The 22,767-nt window shown below is 38.9% G+C and overlaps 1 protein-coding gene across 1 annotated transcript; it reads right to left on the minus strand.

Annotated features, from left to right (window-relative positions):
- Positions 1 to 2,261: 2,261 nt before the first annotated feature.
- LOC128661756 (uncharacterized) lies at positions 2,262 to 3,815 on the minus strand. The gene is made up of 4 exons (XM_053715976.1): positions 3,659 to 3,815; positions 3,310 to 3,384; positions 3,160 to 3,216; positions 2,262 to 2,617 (listed from the first exon to the last, which is right to left on the minus strand). Exons 1-4 carry the CDS (start codon positions 3,813 to 3,815, stop codon positions 2,262 to 2,264), a joined length of 645 nt encoding a protein of 214 aa, XP_053571951.1.
- Between the last annotated feature and the right edge of the window lie 18,952 nt (positions 3,816 to 22,767).

Raw genomic sequence — 22,767 nt, forward strand, 5'->3', positions numbered from 1 at the left:
TCGAAAATGAAAGATAATTATACAGTGCGCAATGATTGGCACATGACTTTTTCTTTTTTGCTTGCGCCCCAAAAAGGTATCATGGAATGCCTGTTATTATGCGCCTGGATACATTCTTGGGGCACAAGTAAAAAGAATGTCATCTAGCAATAACGCTATTGTGCACTATATAATTGTTTTTAACAAAAGGAAATCTTAATTTTATATATATATATTTTTGTTTATTGGATCAGACAGGAGAGAAAAAACAAACAAAAGATGCCCTAAATATCTGAGGACTATGGAGGTTGTTAGTGATGAAACTTCCGGATCACCACCGATGCCCACAGTCACACTTGAAAATAGACAGATTACTGTAATTGAAAAACCTTTCGAAGAAAATACAGAAGGTATGGTAAATTTTGTTACACTTTTTTAGACACTCAGTAATTGATTACTCATATATAACCAAAAGTGTTTCACTTACATTTTATTTGTATAATACCCGTGAAATAATGTCCACAGATTTATTAAAATTACAACAAAGATAAATAGGTAATAAAGTTAATGTACAATGCTCTCTCTCTATCTCCCTCTCTTTTGATGTCTCTCTCTCCCGTTCTTCTGCTCTCTCTCTCCCCTTTCTCCCCCCTCTCTTTTGCTGTCTCTATCCCCCCTCTCTCTTGATTTCTCTCTCGCCTTTCTCCCCCCTCTCTTTTTCTGTCTCTATCCCCCCTCTCTCTTGATTTCTCTCTCGCCTTTCTCCCCCCTCTCTTTTGCTGTCTCTCTCCCCCCTCTCTCTTGATTTCTCTCTCCCCTTTCTCCCCCCTCTCTTTTGCTGTCTCTCTCCCCCCTCTCTCTTGATTTCTCTCTCCCCTTTCTCCCCCCTCTCTTTTGCTGTCTCTATCCCCCCTCTCTCTTGATTTCTCTCTCCCCTTTCTCCCCCCTCTCTTTTGCTGTCTCTCTCCCCCCTCTCTCTTGATTTCTCTCTCCCCTTTATCCCCTCTCTCTTTTGCTGTCTCTCTCCCTATCTCTACTCGCTATGTATTTTCAGCTCTCTCACACCCGGAAACGCCAACCTCACACCACCCTCACACCCGATCAGCACTAGCAACGATTACAGGTCTCTACTGCGCATAACAGCTTTTGAAAAACAGAAAATGCCTATATTATATAGATATATTTTTTTTTGGTTATAGAAGCAGCAGTAGAAATTAGAACGGAAGAGCCAGATTTTGTTCTACCTATCCAAAGACCAAAAATAACAGTAGAACATTCTTCGGACTCCGATTCTGTGTGTTTTGAAGGTTGGTTTTGGTATTTGTAATATAATGATTTTGCTTTTCTATAAGCATCTTTATTTGAATATGGTAATCCGTTTCATTAATTTGTTTTATTCCTAGATGATGTTGAAGCCGAAGATTCTACTTCCACAAGAAACATTGGTACACGTAAGTACAAATTATTTACTTTTGTTTTTAGCCATAATTATTATTTTGTTTTTATAAATATATATATATATATTAAAAAAAATTTATACATACATATATATATATATTTATTAACAAATATTTATACATTGTAGGATGTTCGTGGAAATGTTCTTTATACAAAACGCATTTGGATACAGCCTAAAATTTGAAACATCTTTCTAATTTACTGATATTGTCAATATACAAACTTAGATAATTGGAGTAAATTATAAAGTGTATTCCAATTCTCAGTTCTATATGAAGCATGTAATGTTGATTGTCACATTAATATATATTATAAACTTCAGTTTATAAAAATTGGACAAAATGAATGTTAAATCTTACTAACAATTTTTTTAATAAATTTTTTTATCTTTAAAAGAGGTTGTGGAAGAAGAACTTGGACTCATCTCAAGAGAGACCATAATCGCCGAATTTGATCGGTTAGAAGTAATGATGCATAGCATAACAAGAAGCATCCAAAATTTTAGAAGAGCCATAACGGATCAAATGTATTAAAAAAAAAAAAAAAAAAAAAAAAAAAAAAAAAAAACCCTGAAAATTTAACTTTCTATGTTTCAATTATATTTGCATTTTTGGTTTAGTTTCTATTAAAAATTAATATATTATAATATATGTGTCTGTTATTTTTTAAAAAAGGTAAAGATTAATAATAGAGAAATACATTCAAACGGCATTAATAGTTTTTAATTTAACATATGATATGTTATAAATCATAACCAAAATTTATACATTAACTGTTTAAAAAAACAAAAAAAACATTTTAAGAAAACCCACCCAAAAAAAAAATCAATGATTCTCAATTCTTGTTTGTAAAATATTCACTAGTAATGCAAGCAACCTATTTGTCTCTTGACGTGCAAGTAAACTCTGCCTGTCAATTTCCAAGCGTTCACTTTGCAGGTCACTCATCTGTTGAAAAAAAGCCCTTTGTTCATTCTGAAAATTTGTGGCTAATTGCAGAATGTTAACCAAATTTACTGATATTGCCTCTTCAGTTGGTGCTTGTGCTTCTTGTTGGATATCTTCGTGTACATCTCCAATTTCTTCTTCTGGTACTTCTACATTTGTACTTGAGGAATGTACAGGAGATGTCTCCTGTATTGGTTGTAAATTCAGAACGTATTCAACATTTTCTGAATCATCTATAATAAAGATAAACAATAATTTCATTTTTACAATGCCACCTATTATAGATTACTATCATCTTTAAATGAAAATATGAAAATTAAATTTAATATTGATGAGATTTTAAAAGGGCAGAATACACATGTATCAGCATCTTTAAAGTATAATATTCCACAACAATTACATTCAAATTTTGTAATTGCTGGATATAAGCAAATTACAATTTCAATACAATTGTCAGCTTTTGTTAATTCTATTGCTATCTGTATGTTATAAGCTGGAATGCAATTCTTAAAGCATCCATCATATTTTAGTTTCAGCACCATGGTCAGTGGTTCCAATAAACAAGCACTAACCATGGTGCTGATCCTAAAATGGGATGGATGCTAAGATTTACATTCCATCTTATAAAATATAGATAGCAATATAATTAATAAAATATGAAAAATGTAGTGAAATTGTAAGTTGCTTATAATTTCATGCTGTATCTGAATCTACAAAAAAAAATGTCTTATAATGTTTTAATATGATTTGCACACAAAAAAAAATGTAGCTTTACCTTCAAAAAGGAGCAAAGTTTCCTCTCCTTCAATATTCTGTTCATTATGATTCTCTTCTTTAAAAAATAAATAAAAAAAAATTAAAAAAATTATAAAGGCAAAATACATATAGCACACTCTTGAGGGACAATATAGGCACAAATACCTACCAACTTCTTGCAGGACGCTGCTGCAAGCGGCAATCTCTGTTAATGCATGAGCATCTGATTGTGTAGGTGGGGATCCTAAAAAAAAAAAGGGTGCACAAAATTGGAAATATATTAATGCATTATTTAAGTTACTTCCATTACAAACAAAAAGTGAAAAACAGATTGAACATCGAATGTGCTTTTCAACAAAAGTTTCAAAGAAAACAAAATTAAATATTAATATAAGGAAAAAAATTGTATTTGAAATCAATCACCAGTAATGAGTGAGGAGAATGAAAACATTTATCAATTTCAATTAGGATTTAAATACTTCATTAGCAATATAAATATAATAATAATAATAGTTTACCTGCATAATCGTCTGTGTCTCCTTGCACTTCAATTCCCTCCACAACCTCAGGCCCCATCAAATTAAGAACTTTCTTCTCATACTCCATTAGATCAGCAGTATATCCTGGACCACCTCCTGTACCTCTTGCTGAACGTTTTTCTTTGCATAATTTCATTTTAATTATTCTTTTTATATCCGAAAAACGTTTTTTACAATTATTTACATTTTTGGGGTTTATACCCTGTGCAGATACCTCCTGGCTTATATCTTGCCATATCTGCCTTTTACGTGCCATAGGTGTCTGCCTGCTTCTACAGCCTAGCAGGACATCATAGTGATTTAAAATTTTGTCTACAAGAACATTGTTTTGAGATAGGCTAAAATGTATATTTCGACCACCTTTTGTTTTGCTGGCAGTTGATGCGTTTTCCTGTAGGCCAGCAGCAGACATAATAAATAAATAAATAATTTAATATATAAAAAAATATATCAATTATTTTTTGGATTAAAAATTATAAATATACAAATAAAAAAAAAAATTGGAGTAGAAAAATATTGATATATTAATAAATACGATATATATATATAAATCTCTGTAAATATATTGCACCAAAAAAATAAATAAAAATATATATTATGAAAAAGAACAATGAAAAGAAGATAGTTTTAGCGACCAAATGAGGGCAACTTTACAGTGTGCAGAAGCGCCAAAAAAGGGGCAGAATAAAAAGAACTTTAATCATAAATAAGAAATAACAAGAATAAACAATCACGTGTTTAATTTCTTTTATTTTAATAGGACAATAACAATAATAACAATGAAACTATTCCCGGAAGTAAAAGTCATGATAATTACTTCCGAGTGATAAATAAAGTGAAAATCATCGTATTCTCCAAGAAACTATACTAGTCATTCGCTTGTCATCGCAAAAAACTTTTTCACGAAATTTGTCTCAACAATATTAATAAATATTGGCGAATAATTGGATTTCGGAAATTGCGAATAGCTACGAAAATTTCCGCGACTTTTTTTGCGCATTTTTTCGGAGCTTGATAAATCTTGCCCATTGTGTGAGCTAGTTGTGGTGAAATTTTAGTGGAACAATGGGAGATTTCTTTTTTATTCCTAAGTGAATTTGCTGAAAAGGGCCGATTTATGAAATTCAAGGGACATTTGGGGCCCAATATTTTTAAAATTCCACAGTAAAAATGGTCCAAACTTAGTGATACTGTAGAGGGGTCATTGTGTGAGCTAGCTGTGGTGAAATTTTAGTGGAACAATGGGAGATTTCTTTTTTATCCCTAAGTGAAATTTTTGGAAAGTGACTATTTTTGCAATTTGAGGGACATTTGGGGCCCAATATTTTTAAAATTCCACAGTAAAAATAGTCCAAACTTAGTGATACCATAGAGGGGTCATTGTGTGAGCTAGCTGTGGTGAAATTTTAGTGGAACAATGGGAGATTTCTTTTTTATTCCTAAGTGAATTTGCTGAAAAGGGCCGATTTATGAAATTCAACGCACATTTGGGGCCCTATATTTTTAAAATTCCACAGTAAAAACTCTCCAAAATGTGTGATATTGTAGAGGGGTCATTGTGTGAGCTAGCTGTGGTGAAACTGTAGTGGAACAATGGGAGATTTCTTTTTTATTCCTAAGTGAATTTGCTGAAAAGGGCCAATTTATGAAATTTAAGGGACATTTGGGGCCCAATATTTTTAAAATTCCACAGTAAAAATGGTCCAATCTTAGTGATACCGTAGAGGGGTCATTGTGTGAGCTAGCTGTGGTAAAATTTTAGTGGAACAATGGGAGATTTATTTTTTATCCCAAAGTGAAATTTTTGGAAAGTGACTATTTTTGCAATTTGAGGGACATTTGGGGCCCAATATTTTTAAAATTCCACAGTAAAAATAGTCCAAACTTAGTGATACCGTAGAGGGGTCATTGTGTGAGCTAGCTGTGGTGAAATTGTAGTGGAACAATGGGAGATTTCTTTTTTATTCCTAAGTGAATTTGCTGAAAAGGGCCGATTTATGAAATTCAAGGGACATTTGGGGCCCTATATTTTTAAAATTCCACAGTAAAAATGGTCCAAACTTAGTGATACCATAGAGGGGTCATTGTGTGAGCTAGCTGTGGTGAAATTTTAGTGGAACAATGGGAGATTTCTTTTTTATTCCTAAGTTAATTTGCTGAAAAGGGCCTATTTATGCAATTCGAGGGACATATGGGGCCCAATATTTTTAAAATTCCACAGTAAAAAGTCTCCAAACTTTGTGATATCGTAGAGGGTCATTGTGTGAGCTAGCTGTGGTGAACTTTTAGTGGAACAATGGGAGATTTCTTTTTTATTCCTTAGTGAATTTGCTTAAAAGGGCCGATTTATGAAATTCAAGGGACATTTGGGGCCCAATATTTTTAAAATTCCACAGTAAAAATGGTCCAAACTTAATGATACCGTAGAGTGGTCATTGTGTGAGCTAGCTGTGGTGAAATTTTAGTGGAACAATGGGAGATTTCTTTTTTATTCCTAAGTGAATTTGCTGAAAAGGGCCAATTTATGCAATTTGAGGGACATTTGGGGCCCAATATTTTTAAAATTCCACAGTAAAAAGTCTCCAAACTTTGTGATATCGTAGAGGGGTCATTGTGTGAGCTAGCTGTGGTGAAATTTTAGTGGAACAATGGGAGATTTCTTTTTTATTCCTAAGTGAATTTGCTGAAAAGGGCCAATTTATGCAATTCGAGGGACATTTGGGGCCCAATATTTTTAAAATTCCACAGTAAAAACTCTCCAAAATTTATGATATCGTAAAGGGGTCATTGTGTGAGCTAGCTGTGGTGAAAATGTAGTGGCACAATGGGAGATTTTGCTTTTATCCCTAAGTGAAATTGCTTGAAAGTGATGATTTTTGCAATTTTAGGGAAGTTTGGGGCCCTATATTTTTAAAATTCCACACTAAAAAGTTTCCATACTTTGTGATATCTTAGTGGGGTCATTGTTTGAACTAGCTGTGGTGAAAATGTAGTGGCACAGTGGGGAATTTTGTTTTTAACGCTTAGAGAAATGCTGGAATATGACTTTTTTTTTTACATTTGAGTGACATTTACAACAAAAATGCTTGTGGTATTCATTAAAACATTTCTTGTTAGCATATATGTATGGTACAGCCTTTAATAGTCTTAAGAAAGTGCTAACAAATAAGTGTCTGATAGCTTGACTACTGTTTTAAACCTGTCTGATAGCTCCAAAACAGTGTCTGATAGCTTGACTTGGATTTTTAAACTGGCTGATAGCTTGACTCCAGTCACTACATTATGCAGGAAACAGATGGTAAATAAGCAGATTTCTAGATAAACTACTGACCATGACCAATGCTACTGACAGTAAAACCTATTGTGATACTGTTGTCCCCTCCTGTACGGTTTTATTTGCTCCCCTCCCTGTTGTTTTCTGTCACGACTGGCAGCTAGTCTCGGTAACGTGCAGCTCGCACCCTTTCAATCTAAGAAACGCAACAAGGGAGCGCTGCTGCATTATGTCAAGCAGGACCATACACTAAATACAACTCCCCGGATATATTTAGCTTGCATCAGGGACCCTATAGATAAGACCCTTCCCTAAACAGAATTAGCAACCATCATTACAAACGCGCATCACACCACTCAGCCATCATCCCTTCCCTCAGTTTGTCTGACTCTCTCTGAGATGCGCGGCGCGCGCCTCTACCTTTTATAGCCTCTGTTATCAGCGAGTAAACATAGCAAGAAAGTCTACGGCAGCAGAGTGATTGAGCTCACTTGCAACGGCGCCCTCTAGTGATAAGCTGGGATATTCGCGTTATTATGTATAAGGATAGGACTATAAAGTGAAGTTACTTCCTTTTTTCACAACTCTGCAAGTTCCTTTGCAGTTACACACAGTATTATACAGTATATCTGGGGACAATGCAATAATTTACATTTATTGTCACCAACTGCACATAATGTGAAGCAGATTATAACTACTACAGAGGGAGTAATTCACTAATACTGACAGTTTGTATACAGCACTGATAGTCCCATCTTAGCAAGGAAAACAGCTTTATTATTTAGCTAATATTTATTTAATGTTAGATTTATTTTCTGCACATAAAGGACATAACTTTGAATGGAACATCAATAAATTGAACCATTTTTGCTAAAGTAAAAGTTATGGGTTCCATATGGGTTATGCATTTATACAAGTCAGCTCAATCCGTGCTGCCATAGACTTTCTTGCTATGTTTTCAGTGATAGCATTTACAGTACACTGTTAATATGTGTGTGCATGTGTATTTATGAAAGTGCACGTGTGAGTATGTTTTTGTGCTTATGAAAGTGCATGTGTTAGTATGTGTTTGTGTTTTTGTGCTCACTGCTTATGAAAGTGCACGTGTTAGTATGTGTTTGTGTTTTTCTGCTTATGAAAGTGCACGTGTTAGTATGTGTTTGTGTGCTTATGAAAGTGCACATGTTAGTATGTGTTTGTGTTTTTGTGCTTATGAAAGTGCACGTGTTAGTATGTGTTTGTGTTTTTTGTGCTTATGAAAGTGCACGTGTTAGTATGTGTTTGTGTGCTTATGAAAGTGCACATGTTAGTATGTGTTTGTGTTTTTGTGCTTATGAAAGTGCATGCGTTAGTATGTGTTTGTGTTTTTTGTGCTTATGAAAGTGCATGTTTTAGTATGTGTTTGTGTTGTTGTGCTTATGAAAGTGCATGTGTTAGTATGTGTTTGTGTTTTTGTGCTTATGAAAGTGCATGTGTTAGTATGTGTTTGTGTTTTTTGTGCTTATGAAAGTGCATGTGTTAGTATGTGTTTGTGTTTTTGTGCTTACGAAAGTGCATGTGTTAGTATGTGTTTGTGTTTTTGTGCTTATGAAAGTGCATGTGTTAGTATGTGTTTGTGTTTTTTGTGCTTATGAAAGTGCATGTGTGAGTATGTGTTTGTGTTTTTGTGCTTATGAAAGTGCATGTGTGAGTATGTGTTTGTGTTTTTTGTGCTTATGAAAGTGCATGCGTTAGTATGTGTTTGTGTTTTTTGTGCTTATGAAAGTGCATGTTTTAGTATGTGTTTGTGTTGTTGTGCTTATGAAAGTGCATGCGTTAGTATGTGTTTGTGTTTTTTGTGCTTATGAAAGTGCATGTTTTAGTATGTGTTTGTGTTGTTGTGCTTATGAAAGTGCATGTGTTAGTATGTGTTTGTGTTTTTTGTGCTTATGAAAGTGCATGCGTTAGTATGTGTTTGTGTTTTTTGTGCTTATGAAAGTGCATGTTTTAGTATGTGTTTGTGTTGTTGTGCTTATGAAAGTGCATGTGTTAGTATGTGTTTGTGTTTTTGTGCTTATGAAAGTGCATGTGTTAGTATGTGTTTGTGTTTTTTGTGCTTATGAAAGTGCATGTGTTAGTATGTGTTTGTGTTTTTGTGCTTACGAAAGTGCATGTGTTAGTATGTGTTTGTGTTTTTGTGCTTATGAAAGTGCATGTGTTAGTATGTGTTTGTGTTTTTTGTGCTTATGAAAGTGCATGTGTGAGTATGTGTTTGTGTTTTTGTGCTTATGAAAGTGCATGTGTGAGTATGTGTTTGTGTTTTTTGTGCTTATGAAAGTGCATGTGTTAGTATGTGTTTGTGTTTTTGTGCTTATGAAAGTGCATGTGTGAGTATGTGTTTGTGTTTTTGTGCTTATGAAAGTGCATGTGTGAGTATGTGTTTGTGTTTTTTGTGCTTATGAAAGTGCATGTGTTAGTATGTGTTTGTGTTTTTTGTGCTTATGAAAGTGCATGTGTTAGTATGTGTTTGTGTTTTTGTGCTTATGAAAGTGCATGTGTTAGTATGTGTTTGTGTTTTTGTGCTTATGAAAGTCTATGTGTTAGTATGTGTTTGTATTTTTGTGCTTATGAAGGTGCATGTGTTAGTATGTGTTTGTGTGTTTGTGCTTATGAAAATGTATGTGTTAGTATGTGGTTTTTTTTTGTGCTTATGAAAGTGCATGTGTGAGTATGTGTTTGTGTTTTTTGTGCTTATGAAAGTGCATGTGTTAGTATGTGCTTGTGTTTTTGTGCTTATGAAAGTGCATGTGTTAGTATGTGTTTGTGTTTTTTGTGCTTATGAAAGTGCATGTGTTAGTATGTGTTTGTGTTTTTTGTGCTTATGAAAGTGCATGTGTTAGTATGTGTTTGTGTTTTTTGTGCTTATGAAAGTGCATGTGTTAGTATGTGCTTGTGTTTTTGTGCTTATAAAAGTGTATGTGTTAGTATGTGTTTGTGTATTTTGTGCTTATGAAAGTGCATGTGTTAGCATGTGTTTGTGTTTTTTGTGCTTATGAAAGTGCATATGTTAGTATGTTTTTGTGTTTTTTGTGCTTATGAAAGTGCATGTGTTAGTATGTGTTTGTGTTTTTTGTGCTTTTGAAAGTGCATGTGTTAGTATGTGTTTGTGTTTTTTGTGCTTATGAAAGTGCATGTGTTAGTATGTTTTTGTGTTTTTGTGCTTACAAAAGTGTATGTGTTAGTATGTGTTTGTGTTTTTTGTGCTTATGAAAGTACATGTGTGAGTATGTGTTTGTGTTTTTTGTGCTTATGAAAGTGCATGTGTTAGTATGTGTTTGTGTTTTTGTGCTTATGAAAGTGCATGTGTTAGTATGTGTTTGTGTTTTTGTGCTTATGAAAGTGTATTTGTTAGTATGTGTTTGTGTTTTTTGTGCTTATGAAAGTGCATGTGTGAGTATGTGTTTGTGTATTTTGTGCTTATGAAAGTGCATGTGTTAGTATGTTTTTGTGTTTTTGTGCTTATGAAAGTGCATGTGTTAGTATGTGTTTGTGTTTTTTGTGCTTATGAAAGTGCACGTGTTAGTATGTGTTTGTGTTTTTGTGCTTATGAAAGTGCATGTGTTAGTATGTGTTTTTTCTGCTTATGAAAGTGCACGTGTTAGTATGTGTTTGTGTTTTTGTGCTTATGAAAGTGTATGTGTTAGTATGTGTTTGTGTTTTTGTGCTTATGAAAGTGTATGTGTTAGTATGTGTTTGTGTTTTTTGTGCTTATGAAAGTGCATGTGTGAGTATGTATTTGTGTTTTTGTGCTTATGAAAGTGCATGTGTTAGTATGTGTTTGTGTTTTTGTGCTTATGAAAGTGCATGTGTTAGTATGTGTTTGTGTTTTTGTGCTTATGAAAGTCTATGTGTTAGTATGTGTTTGTATTTTTGTGCTTATGAAGGTGCATGTGTTAGTATATGTTTGTGTTTTTTTGTGCTTATGAAAGTGCATGTGTTAGTATGTGTTTGTGTGTTTGTGCTTATGAAAATGTATGTGTTTGTGTTTATTGTGCTTATGAAAGTGCATGTGTGAGTATGTGTTTGTGTTTTTGTGCTTATGAAAGTGCATGTGTTTAAATATTGAAAGTGCATGTGTTTGAATGTTTTTGTGCTTATGAAAGTGCATGTGTGTGTATGTGTTTGTGTTTTTGTGCTTATTAAAGTGCATGTGTTAGTATGTGTTTGTGTTTTTGTGCTTATGAAAGTGTATGTGTTAGTATGTGTTTGTGTTTTTGTGCTTATGAAAGTGTATGTGTTAGTATGTGTTTGTGTTTTTTGTGCTTATGAAAGTGCATGTGTGAGTATGTGTTTTTGTGCTTATGAAAGTGCATGTGTGAGTATGTGTTTGTGTTTTTTGTGCTTATGAAAGTGCATGTGTTAGTATGTGTTTGTGTTTTTGTGCTTATGAAAGTGCATGTGTTAGTATGTGTTTGTGTTTTTGTGCTTATGAAAGTGCATGTGTTAGTATGTGTTTGTGTTTTTGTGCTTATGAAAGTCTATGTGTTAGTATGTGTTTGTATTTTTGTGCTTATGAAAGTGCATGTGTTAGTATGTGTTTGTGTGTTTGTGCTTATGAAAGTGTATGTGTTAGTATGTGTTTTTTTTGTGCTTATGAAAGTGCATGTGTGAGTATGTGTTTGTGTTTTTTGTGCTTATGAAAGTGCATGTGTTAGTATGTGTTTGTGTTTTTTGTGCTTATGAAAGTGCATGTGTTAGTATGTGCTTGTGTTTTTGTGCTTATAAAAGTGTATGTGTTAGTATGTGTTTGTGTATTTTGTGCTTATGAAAGTGCATGTGTTAGTATGTGTTTGTGTTTTTTGTGCTTATGAAAGTGCATGTGTTAGTATGTGTTTGTGTTTTTGTGCTTATGAAAGTGCATGTGTTAGTATGTGTTTGTGTTTTTTGTGCTTATGAAAGTGCATGTGTTAGTATGTGTTTGTGTTTTTGTGCTTACGAAAGTGCATGTGTTAGTATGTGTTTGTGTTTTTGTGCTTATGAAAGTGCATGTGTTAGTATGTGTTTGTGTTTTTTGTGCTTATGAAAGTGCATGTGTGAGTATGTGTTTGTGTTTTTGTGCTTATGAAAGTGCATGTGTGAGTATGTGTTTGTGTTTTTTGTGCTTATGAAAGTGCATGTGTTAGTATGTGTTTGTGTTTTTGTGCTTATGAAAGTGCATGTGTGAGTATGTGTTTGTGTTTTTGTGCTTATGAAAGTGCATGTGTGAGTATGTGTTTGTGTTTTTTGTGCTTATGAAAGTGCATGTGTTAGTATGTGTTTGTGTTTTTTGTGCTTATGAAAGTGCATGTGTTAGTATGTGTTTGTGTTTTTGTGCTTATGAAAGTGCATGTGTTAGTATGTGTTTGTGTTTTTGTGCTTATGAAAGTCTATGTGTTAGTATGTGTTTGTATTTTTGTGCTTATGAAGGTGCATGTGTTAGTATGTGTTTGTGTGTTTGTGCTTATGAAAATGTATGTGTTAGTATGTGGTTTTTTTTTGTGCTTATGAAAGTGCATGTGTGAGTATGTGTTTGTGTTTTTTGTGCTTATGAAAGTGCATGTGTTAGTATGTGCTTGTGTTTTTGTGCTTATGAAAGTGCATGTGTTAGTATGTGTTTGTGTTTTTTGTGCTTATGAAAGTGCATGTGTTAGTATGTGTTTGTGTTTTTTGTGCTTATGAAAGTGCATGTGTTAGTATGTGTTTGTGTTTTTTGTGCTTATGAAAGTGCATGTGTTAGTATGTGCTTGTGTTTTTGTGCTTATAAAAGTGTATGTGTTAGTATGTGTTTGTGTATTTTGTGCTTATGAAAGTGCATGTGTTAGCATGTGTTTGTGTTTTTTGTGCTTATGAAAGTGCATATGTTAGTATGTTTTTGTGTTTTTTGTGCTTATGAAAGTGCATGTGTTAGTATGTGTTTGTGTTTTTTGTGCTTATGAAAGTGCATGTGTTAGTATGTGTTTGTGTTTTTTGTGCTTATGAAAGTGCATGTGTTAGTATGTTTTTGTGTTTTTGTGCTTACAAAAGTGTATGTGTTAGTATGTGTTTGTGTTTTTTGTGCTTATGAAAGTACATGTGTGAGTATGTGTTTGTGTTTTTTGTGCTTATGAAAGTGCATGTGTTAGTATGTGTTTGTGTTTTTGTGCTTATGAAAGTGCATGTGTTAGTATGTGTTTGTGTTTTTGTGCTTATGAAAGTGTATTTGTTAGTATGTGTTTGTGTTTTTTGTGCTTATGAAAGTGCATGTGTGAGTATGTGTTTGTGTATTTTGTGCTTATGAAAGTGCATGTGTTAGTATGTTTTTGTGTTTTTGTGCTTATGAAAGTGCATGTGTTAGTATGTGTTTGTGTTTTTTGTGCTTATGAAAGTGCACGTGTTAGTATGTGTTTGTGTTTTTGTGCTTATGAAAGTGCATGTGTTAGTATGTGTTTTTTCTGCTTATGAAAGTGCACGTGTTAGTATGTGTTTGTGTTTTTGTGCTTATGAAAGTGTATGTGTTAGTATGTGTTTGTGTTTTTGTGCTTATGAAAGTGCATGTGTTAGTATGTGTTTGTGTTTTTTGTGCTTATGAAAGTGCATGTGTTAGTATGTATTTGTGTTTTTGTGCTTATGAAAGTGCATGTGTTAGTATGTGTTTGTGTTTTTGTGCTTATGAAAGTGCATGTGTTAGTATGTGTTTGTGTTTTTGTGCTTATGAAAGTCTATGTGTTAGTATGTGTTTGTATTTTTGTGCTTATGAAGGTGCATGTGTTAGTATATGTTTGTGTTTTTTTGTGCTTATGAAAGTGCATGTGTTAGTATGTGTTTGTGTGTTTGTGCTTATGAAAATGTATGTGTTTGTGTTTATTGTGCTTATGAAAGTGCATGTGTGAGTATGTGTTTGTGTTTTTGTGCTTATGAAAGTGCATGTGTTTAAATATTGAAAGTGCATGTGTTTGAATGTTTTTGTGCTTATGAAAGTGCATGTGTGTGTATGTGTTTGTGTTTTTGTGCTTATTAAAGTGCATGTGTTAGTATGTGTTTGTGTTTTTGTGCTTATGAAAGTGTATGTGTTAGTATGTGTTTGTGTTTTTGTGCTTATGAAAGTGTATGTGTTAGTATGTGTTTGTGTTTTTTGTGCTTATGAAAGTGCATGTGTGAGTATGTGTTTTTGTGCTTATGAAAGTGCATGTGTGAGTATGTGTTTGTGTTTTTTGTGCTTATGAAAGTGCATGTGTTAGTATGTGTTTGTGTTTTTGTGCTTATGAAAGTGCATGTGTTAGTATGTGTTTGTGTTTTTGTGCTTATGAAAGTGCATGTGTTAGTATGTGTTTGTGTTTTTGTGCTTATGAAAGTCTATGTGTTAGTATGTGTTTGTATTTTTGTGCTTATGAAAGTGCATGTGTTAGTATGTGTTTGTGTGTTTGTGCTTATGAAAGTGTATGTGTTAGTATGTGTTTTTTTTGTGCTTATGAAAGTGCATGTGTGAGTATGTGTTTGTGTTTTTTGTGCTTATGAAAGTGCATGTGTTAGTATGTGTTTGTGTTTTTTGTGCTTATGAAAGTGCATGTGTTAGTATGTGCTTGTGTTTTTGTGCTTATAAAAGTGTATGTGTTAGTATGTGTTTGTGTATTTTGTGCTTATGAAAGTGCATGTGTTAGTATGTGTTTGTGTTTTTTGTGCTTATGAAAGTGCATGTGTTAGTATGTGTTTGTGTTTTTTGTGCTTATGAAAGTGCATGTGTTAGTATGTGTTTGTGTTTTTTGTGCTTTTGAAAGTGCATGTGTTAGTATGTGTTTGTGTTTTTTGTGCTTATGAAAGTGCATGTGTTAGTATGTGTTTCTGTTTTTGTGCTTACAAAAGTGTATGTGTTAGTATGTGTTTGTGTTTTTTGTGCTTATGAAAGTACATGTGTGAGTATGTGTTTGTGTTTTTTGTGCTTATGAAAGTGCATGTGTTAGTATGTGTTTGTGTTTTTGTGCTTATGAAAGTGCATGTGTTAGTATGTGTTTGTGTTTTTGTGCTTATGAAAGTGTATTTGTTAGTATGTGTTTGTGTTTTTTGTGCTTATGAAAGTGCATGTGTGAGTATGTGTTTGTGTATTTTGTGCTTATGAAAGTGCATGTGTTAGTATGTGTTTGTGTTTTTGTGCTTATGAAAGTGCATGTGTTAGTATGTGTTTGTGTTTTTTGTGCTTATGAAAGTGCACGTGTTAGTATGTGTTTGTGTTTTTGTGCTTATGAAAGTGCATGTGTTAGTATGTGTTTTTTCTGCTTATGAAAGTGCACGTGTTAGTATGTGTTTGTGTTTTTGTGCTTATGAAAGTGTATGTGTTAGTATGTGTTTGTGTTTTTGTGCTTATGAAAGTGTATGTGTTAGTATGTGTTTGTGTTTTTTGTGCTTATGAAAGTGCATGTGTGAGTATGTATTTGTGTTTTTGTGCTTATGAAAGTGCATGTGTTAGTATGTGTTTGTGTTTTTGTGCTTATGAAAGTGCATGTGTTAGTATGTGTTTGTGTTTTTGTGCTTATGAAAGTCTATGTGTTAGTATGTGTTTGTATTTTTGTGCTTATGAAGGTGCATGTGTTAGTATGTGTTTGTGTTTTTTTGTGCTTATGAAAGTGCATGTGTTAGTATGTGTTTGTGTGTTTGTGCTTATGAAAATGTATGTGTTTGTGTTTATTGTGCTTATGAAAGTGCATGTGTGAGTATGTGTTTGTGTTTTTGTGCTTATGAAAGTGCATGTGTTTAAATATTGAAAATGCATGTGTTTGAATGTTTTTGTGCTTATGAAAGTGCATGTGTGTGTATGTGTTTGTGTTTTTGTGCTTATTAAAGTGCATGTGTTAGTATGTGTTTGTGTTTTTGTGCTTATGAAAGTGTATGTGTTAGTATTTGTTTGTGTTTTTTGTGCTTATGAAAGTGCATGTGTGAGTATGTGTTTGTATTTTTGTGCTTATGAAAGTGCATGTGTTAGTATGTGTTTGTGTGTTTGTGCTTATGAAAATGTATGTGTTAGTATGTGTTTTTTTGTGCTTATGAAAGTGCATGTGTTAGTATGTGCTTGTGTTTTTGTGCTTATAAAAGTGTATGTGTTAGTATGTGTTTGTGTATTTTGTGCTTATGAAAGTGCATGTGTTAGTATGTGTTTGTGTTTTTTGTGCTTATGAAAGTGCATGTGTTAGTATGTGTTTGTGTTTTTTGTGCTTATGAAAGTGCATGTGTTAGTATGTGTTTGTGTTTTTTGTGCTTATGAAAGTGCATGTGTTAGTATGTGTTTGTGTTTTTTGTGCTTTTGAAAGTGCATGTGTTAGTATGTGTTTGTGTTTTTTGTGCTTATGAAAGTGCATGTGTTAGTATGTGTTTGTGTTTTTGTGCTTACAAAAGTGTATGTGTTAGTATGTGTTTGTGTTTTTTGTGCTTATGAAAGTACATGTGTGAGTATGTGTTTGTGTTTTTTGTGCTTATGAAAGTGCATGTGTTAGTATGTGTTTGTGTTTTTGTGCTTATGAAAGTGCATGTGTTAGTATGTGTTTGTGTTTTTGTGCTTATGAAAGTGCATGTGTGAGTATGTCTTTGTGTATTTTGTGCTTATGAAAGTGCATGTGTTAGTATGTGTTTGTGTTTTTGTGCTTATGAAAGTGCATGTGTTAGTATGTGTTTGTGTTTTTTGTGCTTATGAAAGTGCACGTGTTAGTATGTGTTTGTGTTTTTGTGCTTATGAAAGTGCATGTGTTAGTATCTGTTTGTGTTTTTTCTGCTTATGAAAGTGCACGTGTTAGTATGTGTTTGTGTTTTTGTGCTTATGAAAGTGTATGTGTTAGTATGTGTTTGTGTTTTTGTGCTTATGAAAGTGTATGTGTTAGTATGTGTTTGTGTTTTTTGTGCTTATGAAAGTGCATGTGTGAGTATGTATTTGTGTTTTTGTGCTTATGAAAGTGCATGTGTTAGTATGTGTTTGTGTTTTTGTGCTTATGAAAGTGCATGTGTTAGTAAGACAGTGGAGGGCAGCATAGCCCAGAACGACCATAATAATTAAGGCCCTTAGGAGTGTGCTGCTGTGAAGGTTGCAACAATGTTGCATTAGTGAGGGTGGGGTTTAGCTTACCTTTAAGTAGTCAGCTCCCAAGGCCCAAACCCTCTTTTCCAGCTCGTCTTCACAGCGTCAGGATCATCTGTCAGGAGTCCTGTGGAAGAAGATGTCGGAATTAGATGAGCTGATGATCGATGAGTTTGACTCTGGAGAAGATGTGGTGCAGCCTTCCCCCCCTCGCACGGTGAGTCGTCCCCCGGGGCCTAGCCTGTATCCCGAAGTTAGAGTTGTCTCTCCCTCCCCTCCTTTAATCCCCCTTTCAGTAGAGGTGGGTCCCCAAATAGCAGAGGAGGTTGTGGTAGGGGAACAGGGCCCTGTTCTGGTCGGGGGGGAGGCCGTATCTGCTCCGGTCGTTCTTACCGGGGAGGCGGTCTCCACGGCGGTAGCGCTGCTCCAATCCTTGGCAGCGGTGCTTTCCGGCGGGGGGCCGGCATCCCAGGGAGGCCTCCCGGCTTCAGTTTGCGCGCCGGCGTCCACGCGGTCCTCCATGGCCCCTTCAGAGCCCGTCTCTTCCGGTTTGGCCGTTTCCGGTGACGTCACTTCCGGTGACGTCACGTCCGGAAACGCCATTCCGGACACAAGAGGCAAGCGGGCAGCATCGTCTTCTCCGCCGGGGTACGCAGGTAAGAGAGGGGTACCCCGGGGGGGGGCGACGCCCGCGGGGGGTGCGCAGCGAGGCTCAATTACTCAGCGCCCGCGAAGGGACACTGATTTGGCGGCCATTGAAAGGGGTAGAAGGTTGCATGAGGGATCTCATGAGCAGGCCGCAAGCCTGACCGGGGGTATGTTAGCACTTGACGGTGCTCCGATCGGGGCAACTAGTGTGTCTGAGGGGCAAGTGGTTTCTGAGGGGCAAGGAACAAGGGCACGTTCGCCCAGAAGGGCCCAGATTAGGGAAACAGGCATTAATGAGCAGGCCGCAGGCCTGACGGGGAATATGCCTACTGCGCAACAAGTCGCAGGGCCTCAGGCCGCAATCACGCAGCCTGGGGGCAAGCGTAGGCCCGCGAATACATCGCGGCCTAGCAGACGACGTAGTACTGCGTCACGCAGCAAACGTAACGCCCGACAGGGTGCGCGGGCGGCGCCCGCGGGTGTGGCCCTCAGCGGGGCTCCGCCAGGTGTTGTCACTAGGGCTTCAGCAAAGAAAGGCCCAGTTATCACGCCCAGTCTTTGTCAGGGCACGCAGGCTGCGAATGAACAGAATAGACAAGTACAGTTTGCTAATGCAGTGATGAATGTGCGTATGGCTGATATGGTTGATGATGGTATTGAAGAGTGTGGCAGTGATCACAGGAGCCCCAGTCCCCTAGGGTCCCGGGGTAATGTGGTTGGTGGGCCTTCGTCCCCTTCCCTGGGTACTCCTCTTTCACATTTGTCTCCACAGATCATTATGGAACCCAGAACTGCATTACAGCCACTCCAGTCCACCCCCAGTGCCGTGGAAAGGGAGCCACAGTCTCAGGAACAGCCATCCACCTCTTCTGGTCCTGTCCCGGTGCAACGCCTCTTGGGAGCTGGTAAGCGCGCTATTACTTTTGAACGTAGTGTTTTAAGTTCATCCTCGGATGATTCAGGTTCAGAGAGTGATAGATCCCTGGGGTTGGAAGCGAAAGGGCAAAAAAGAATGTATAGGATGGTGAAATGGTTAGTGGAAGAAAGGAAGGCTATGGGTCTTCCCCTCCCCCCTGGTTCATCCCGCATGGAGCCCACTGTTCCTATGTTGACACCTCCTGCGTCAACAGACTTAGTTAGCCCACTTATGGGGAACAGGCGCAGGGCAGCTATACATGGGGACACTGACACATGGCCTGCGTTTAGCCTTCATGAGCATCTCAAATCTAAGATGGTGCGGCGCATTCAGGGTGGGAGGTACGTGCACATGTTTGAGCTTTCTGCGGAAGCTTATCGCCAGAAAGAAATGGCGGATGATGGCACGGGCCCGAAAAAATTTAAACGCCCTGATTCCTATGAGGAATGGCGCAAGTGCTTTAGGGTTTATGCGTCCTGTTATATCTCTACATTTCCCGATCAAGCCTTAAACATCCTGAAATATCAGGATTCCATTGAAACAGTGTACGAGAAGTACAGGGATGGAGCTTGGCGGGATTACGACGCTGCTTTCCGTAGGAAGATGGTTGGGAACCCTCTTCTTACTTTCGGTGACGTTGATTCGCGTCTGTGGGCGCAATTGGGTCCTGAAAAACAGGCGGCGCCTGCTGCAGTAGTCGGAGCATCAGGGGGCGTTAAGGCCTCGCAGCGCTCTCGACGGCGGGCCACAGGGGTGTGCTGGCGCTTCCAGGACAAATCTTGTACCAGGGGAGCGGCATGCGCATTTCGGCACGCGTGCAGAACCTGTGGTGGCGGCCACTCGGGGTCCGAGTGTACCAGAACCCAGGACGCGGGTCGTCCCCAAGAGAGACCAGCAGCTGGCTCCAAACCTTTCACTGTTGGAAAGGGCGGCCACACCTCTGAAGGTGGCCGTAATTGAGAAGTGGCTGCTGCTATACCCATTCGAGGAGGCCGCCTTGCTGCTTAGAGGCGGTCTGCGGTCGGGATTTGTTATCCCAGTCGGATCGCACGTGGAGGGTTCCTTGTCACGCAGGAACCTGAAATCCGCGTATCAGTTTCCCGGGGTTTTGCGGGATAAACTGAACAAAGAGATTGGGTTGGGTCGTATGGCAGGCCCATTTGAAGATATTCCCCTGCCAGGGCTGGTGGTATCACCCTTGGGGGTGGTTCCAAAAAAGGAGCCGGGTAAATTTCGGCTCATCCAACATCTGTCCTTCCCGAAGGGTCGTTCGGTGAATGACGCCATCCCCCCTGAACTGAGCTCAGTTTCTTACCAATCATTTGATGAGGCATTGGGGCTAGTTCGCAGGGCAGGGGCCGGGGCTCTGATGGCTAAACTGGATATAGAGTCCGCCTTTCGGCTCCTGCCCATTCACCCCTCCTCTTTTAGGCTTATGGGGTGCTATTTTGAGGGGCAGTACTACGTGGACAAATGCTTGCCCATGGGGTGCTCAATTTCGTGTGCCTACTTCGAGGCTTTCAGCTGCTTCTTGCACTGGGCCATTGCGGAGGTGGCCGGATTCGACGGCCTGGCACACTATTTGGATGATTTTCTGCTGGTTGGGCGGACAGGATCATCTGAGTGTGCTTTCCTGATGAAAGTCACTAGGTTTCTAATGGATAGAATGGGAGTTCCTCTGGCGGAAGACAAGTCCCAGGGTCCTTGCACGTGCCTTACTTTTTTTGGGCATTGAAGTTGATTCGGTGGCAGAGCAGTGCCGTCTGCCACATGAAAAAGTTCAGCGCATGTTGGAGTCAGTACGCGCTATGAGAGCAGAGCTGTATAGCTCCGTGAAGGATCTTCAAATCCTATTGGGTTTGCTGAACTTTGCCGGCAGGATCATTCCCATGGGAAGAATATTCCTTCGCAGGCTCGAGAGGCAGCTGTGCGGAAAAAGATCGCAGACCCGGAGGTTCCGGGTGTCTGCTGAGATGGTGGAAGATCTTAAGGTCTGGGAAGATTTTCTTCTCCACTTTAACGGGATCTGTCTGTGGCGGGAGGTTGTTCCTTCTAACGCAGCGATCCAGTTGTTCACTGATGCGGCTGGGTCCCACGGGTACGGGGCTTTCTTGGCCGGGCAATGGAGCGCGGGCCCATGGCCCGCCGCGTGGATAGAGAGAGGCTTGGTCAGGAACCTATGCCTTCTCGAACTGTTTCCCATACTGGTTGCTCTTGACATTTGGGGCAATCAGCTTCGCGACCGTGAGGTGGTTTTCTGGACAGATAACATGAGCGTTGTTTATGCTGTTAACAGATTATCATCTAGTTCCCCTCCGGTTGTGCGGTATTTGAGACTGTTGGTGCTGAGGTGTCTGCACCTGAATATTGTGTTCCGTGCTAAGCATGTCCCGGGCGTCCAGAATAGAATTGCTGATGCGCTCTCCCGTTTTCAATGGGAAGCATTTTATGCTTTGGTGCCCGATGCGGACACTAACGGATTGTCCTGTCCCACTTACTTATGGCAGGTGGCGCTGGATGGGGCCCCTTGATTGCGATGGTGCGGGCTTCCCTCGCTCCGTCTACCTGGGCTACGTATGTGAAATACTGGACGGAGTGGATCGCCTTTTGTGACTTCAGGTGTCGTCCCTCCTGTGACGGGGACCAGTGGGGCTTGCTTGAATGGATTACCGAACTTAAAGGTAATGGTGTTTCGAAGACTGCGATGGGTTCACGCCTGGCGGCAGTGTCCTTTTTCTGCAAGTTGTATGGGCTTGTTGACGCCTCGAAGACCTTCCTGGTTAGGCAGGTACTTCGGGGCTGGGGGCGTATGGCCCCCAGGGTCAGGGATTTCAGGGAACCAGTTACCATGGAGCGTCTGGTAACGTTGTGCCGAGTTTTGCCGGCGGTCTGTTCATCCGCCTATGAAACTGCCCTATTCTCAGCCGCCTTTGGGTTGGCTTTTCACGGGGCTCTTAGGGTAGGGGAAATTGTCCCGCCCTCTAAGAATAAGACGGGCGGCCTTTTGCTGCCTCATGTTAGAGACGACGGGTCGTCTATCTTGGTCTTTCTTCCCAGATCCAAAACTGACCAGGAAGGGAGAGGTGCCTGGTTGGCTTTGCCATCCCATGTTGAAGCTGTTTGCTGCCCGGTCAGACTGGTTAAAGCCTATATGGACGTGCGTCCTGAGGGTTTCTCGCAATTTCTAGTTCACGAGGACGGTTCCCCGTTGACTAGATTCCAGTTTAGGAAGGTGTTGGCCTGGGCAGCATCAAAGGCAGGTCTTGATCCCAGGGTGATTGCTCCCCATTCCTTTAGGGTGGGCGCGGCCACCACTGCCGCTAGTTTAGGATGGTCGGCTGACCATATTAGAGCTCTGGGGAGATGGAGGTCGCAAAGGTATCTTTTATACGTTAGGCCTTTGACTGTTTAGAAATGATTATGTTTTGCAGATGCAAGGGATAACCTCTGTTTCTTTTCTTAGGACCAAGGAGCGGTCCACTGAGAGTATGGATTACGGGGCATTCGTACATCCACTGGGCGGAGCTTCGAGCGATCGCGAGACCTGATGGGCGTCAGCTGGGGTTCCCCTCTTCCCGAGTCACTGTTAGGTGGTTAGGGCGCAGGGGGCTTACGTGGCAGGCTCTGCCTGAGTTGCTGCAAGGGGCTTTGCGCAGGTGGGAGAAACCCCATGTACTTATCATTCACGCAGGTGGAAATGATATGGGGCTCCTACCATGCAAACAGCTCAGTGCAGTTATTCAGTCGGATCTGCGCACGATTCAGGCATGGATTCCCCAAGTCAGGATAGGGTGGTCTAACATCATCCCCAGAATAGAATGGCGCCATATGCAGTCTCATCGCGCGGCTTTTCAGGTCCGCAAGAAAATTAACAGAGAAGTGAGGATTTTCTTAGGGCAGTCAGGTGGGTTTGTTGTGGAACATGGGAACATATCAACGGCTGAGAGGTGCCTCTACAGAAGGGACGGGGTGCACCTCTCTGAGAGGGGCATTGACCTGTTCCTCTGTAATTTGAGGCGTGCTATACTTAATCATCTATAGGTGTGGCGGCAAGAGGTGAGCCTGTTGGGCTATCTCTTGTGGCGGTTGGTCCGCGCCCCGGTTTGCCATCAGAGGTAGAGTGACGGCTGCCCAGGGGAGGGTGATCTCTGCAGGCGCGCGCCTGGGGTCCCTCCCATTCTAAGATGCCGAGAACT

The sequence above is a fragment of the Bombina bombina genome, chromosome 5, assembly GCF_027579735.1.
Source record: "Bombina bombina isolate aBomBom1 chromosome 5, aBomBom1.pri, whole genome shotgun sequence".
Classification (NCBI taxonomy): Eukaryota; Metazoa; Chordata; class Amphibia; order Anura; family Bombinatoridae; genus Bombina; species Bombina bombina.

What these genes read in the sequence shown, in the direction of transcription:
- LOC128661756 (XM_053715976.1), bottom strand. Translation starts at nt 3,815, where the DNA reads ATGAAATTATGCAAAGAAAAACGTTCAGCAAGAGGTACAGGAGGTGGT. An exon ending in CAGCGTCCTGCAAGAAGTTG is followed by an intron (nt 3,217 to 3,309) that starts GTAGGTATTTGT and finishes TATTTTTTAAAG; the next exon opens with AAGAGAATCATAATGAACAG. An exon ending in AACTTTGCTCCTTTTTGAAG is followed by an intron (nt 2,618 to 3,159) that starts GTAAAGCTACAT and finishes TCTTTATTATAG; the next exon opens with ATGATTCAGAAAATGTTGAA.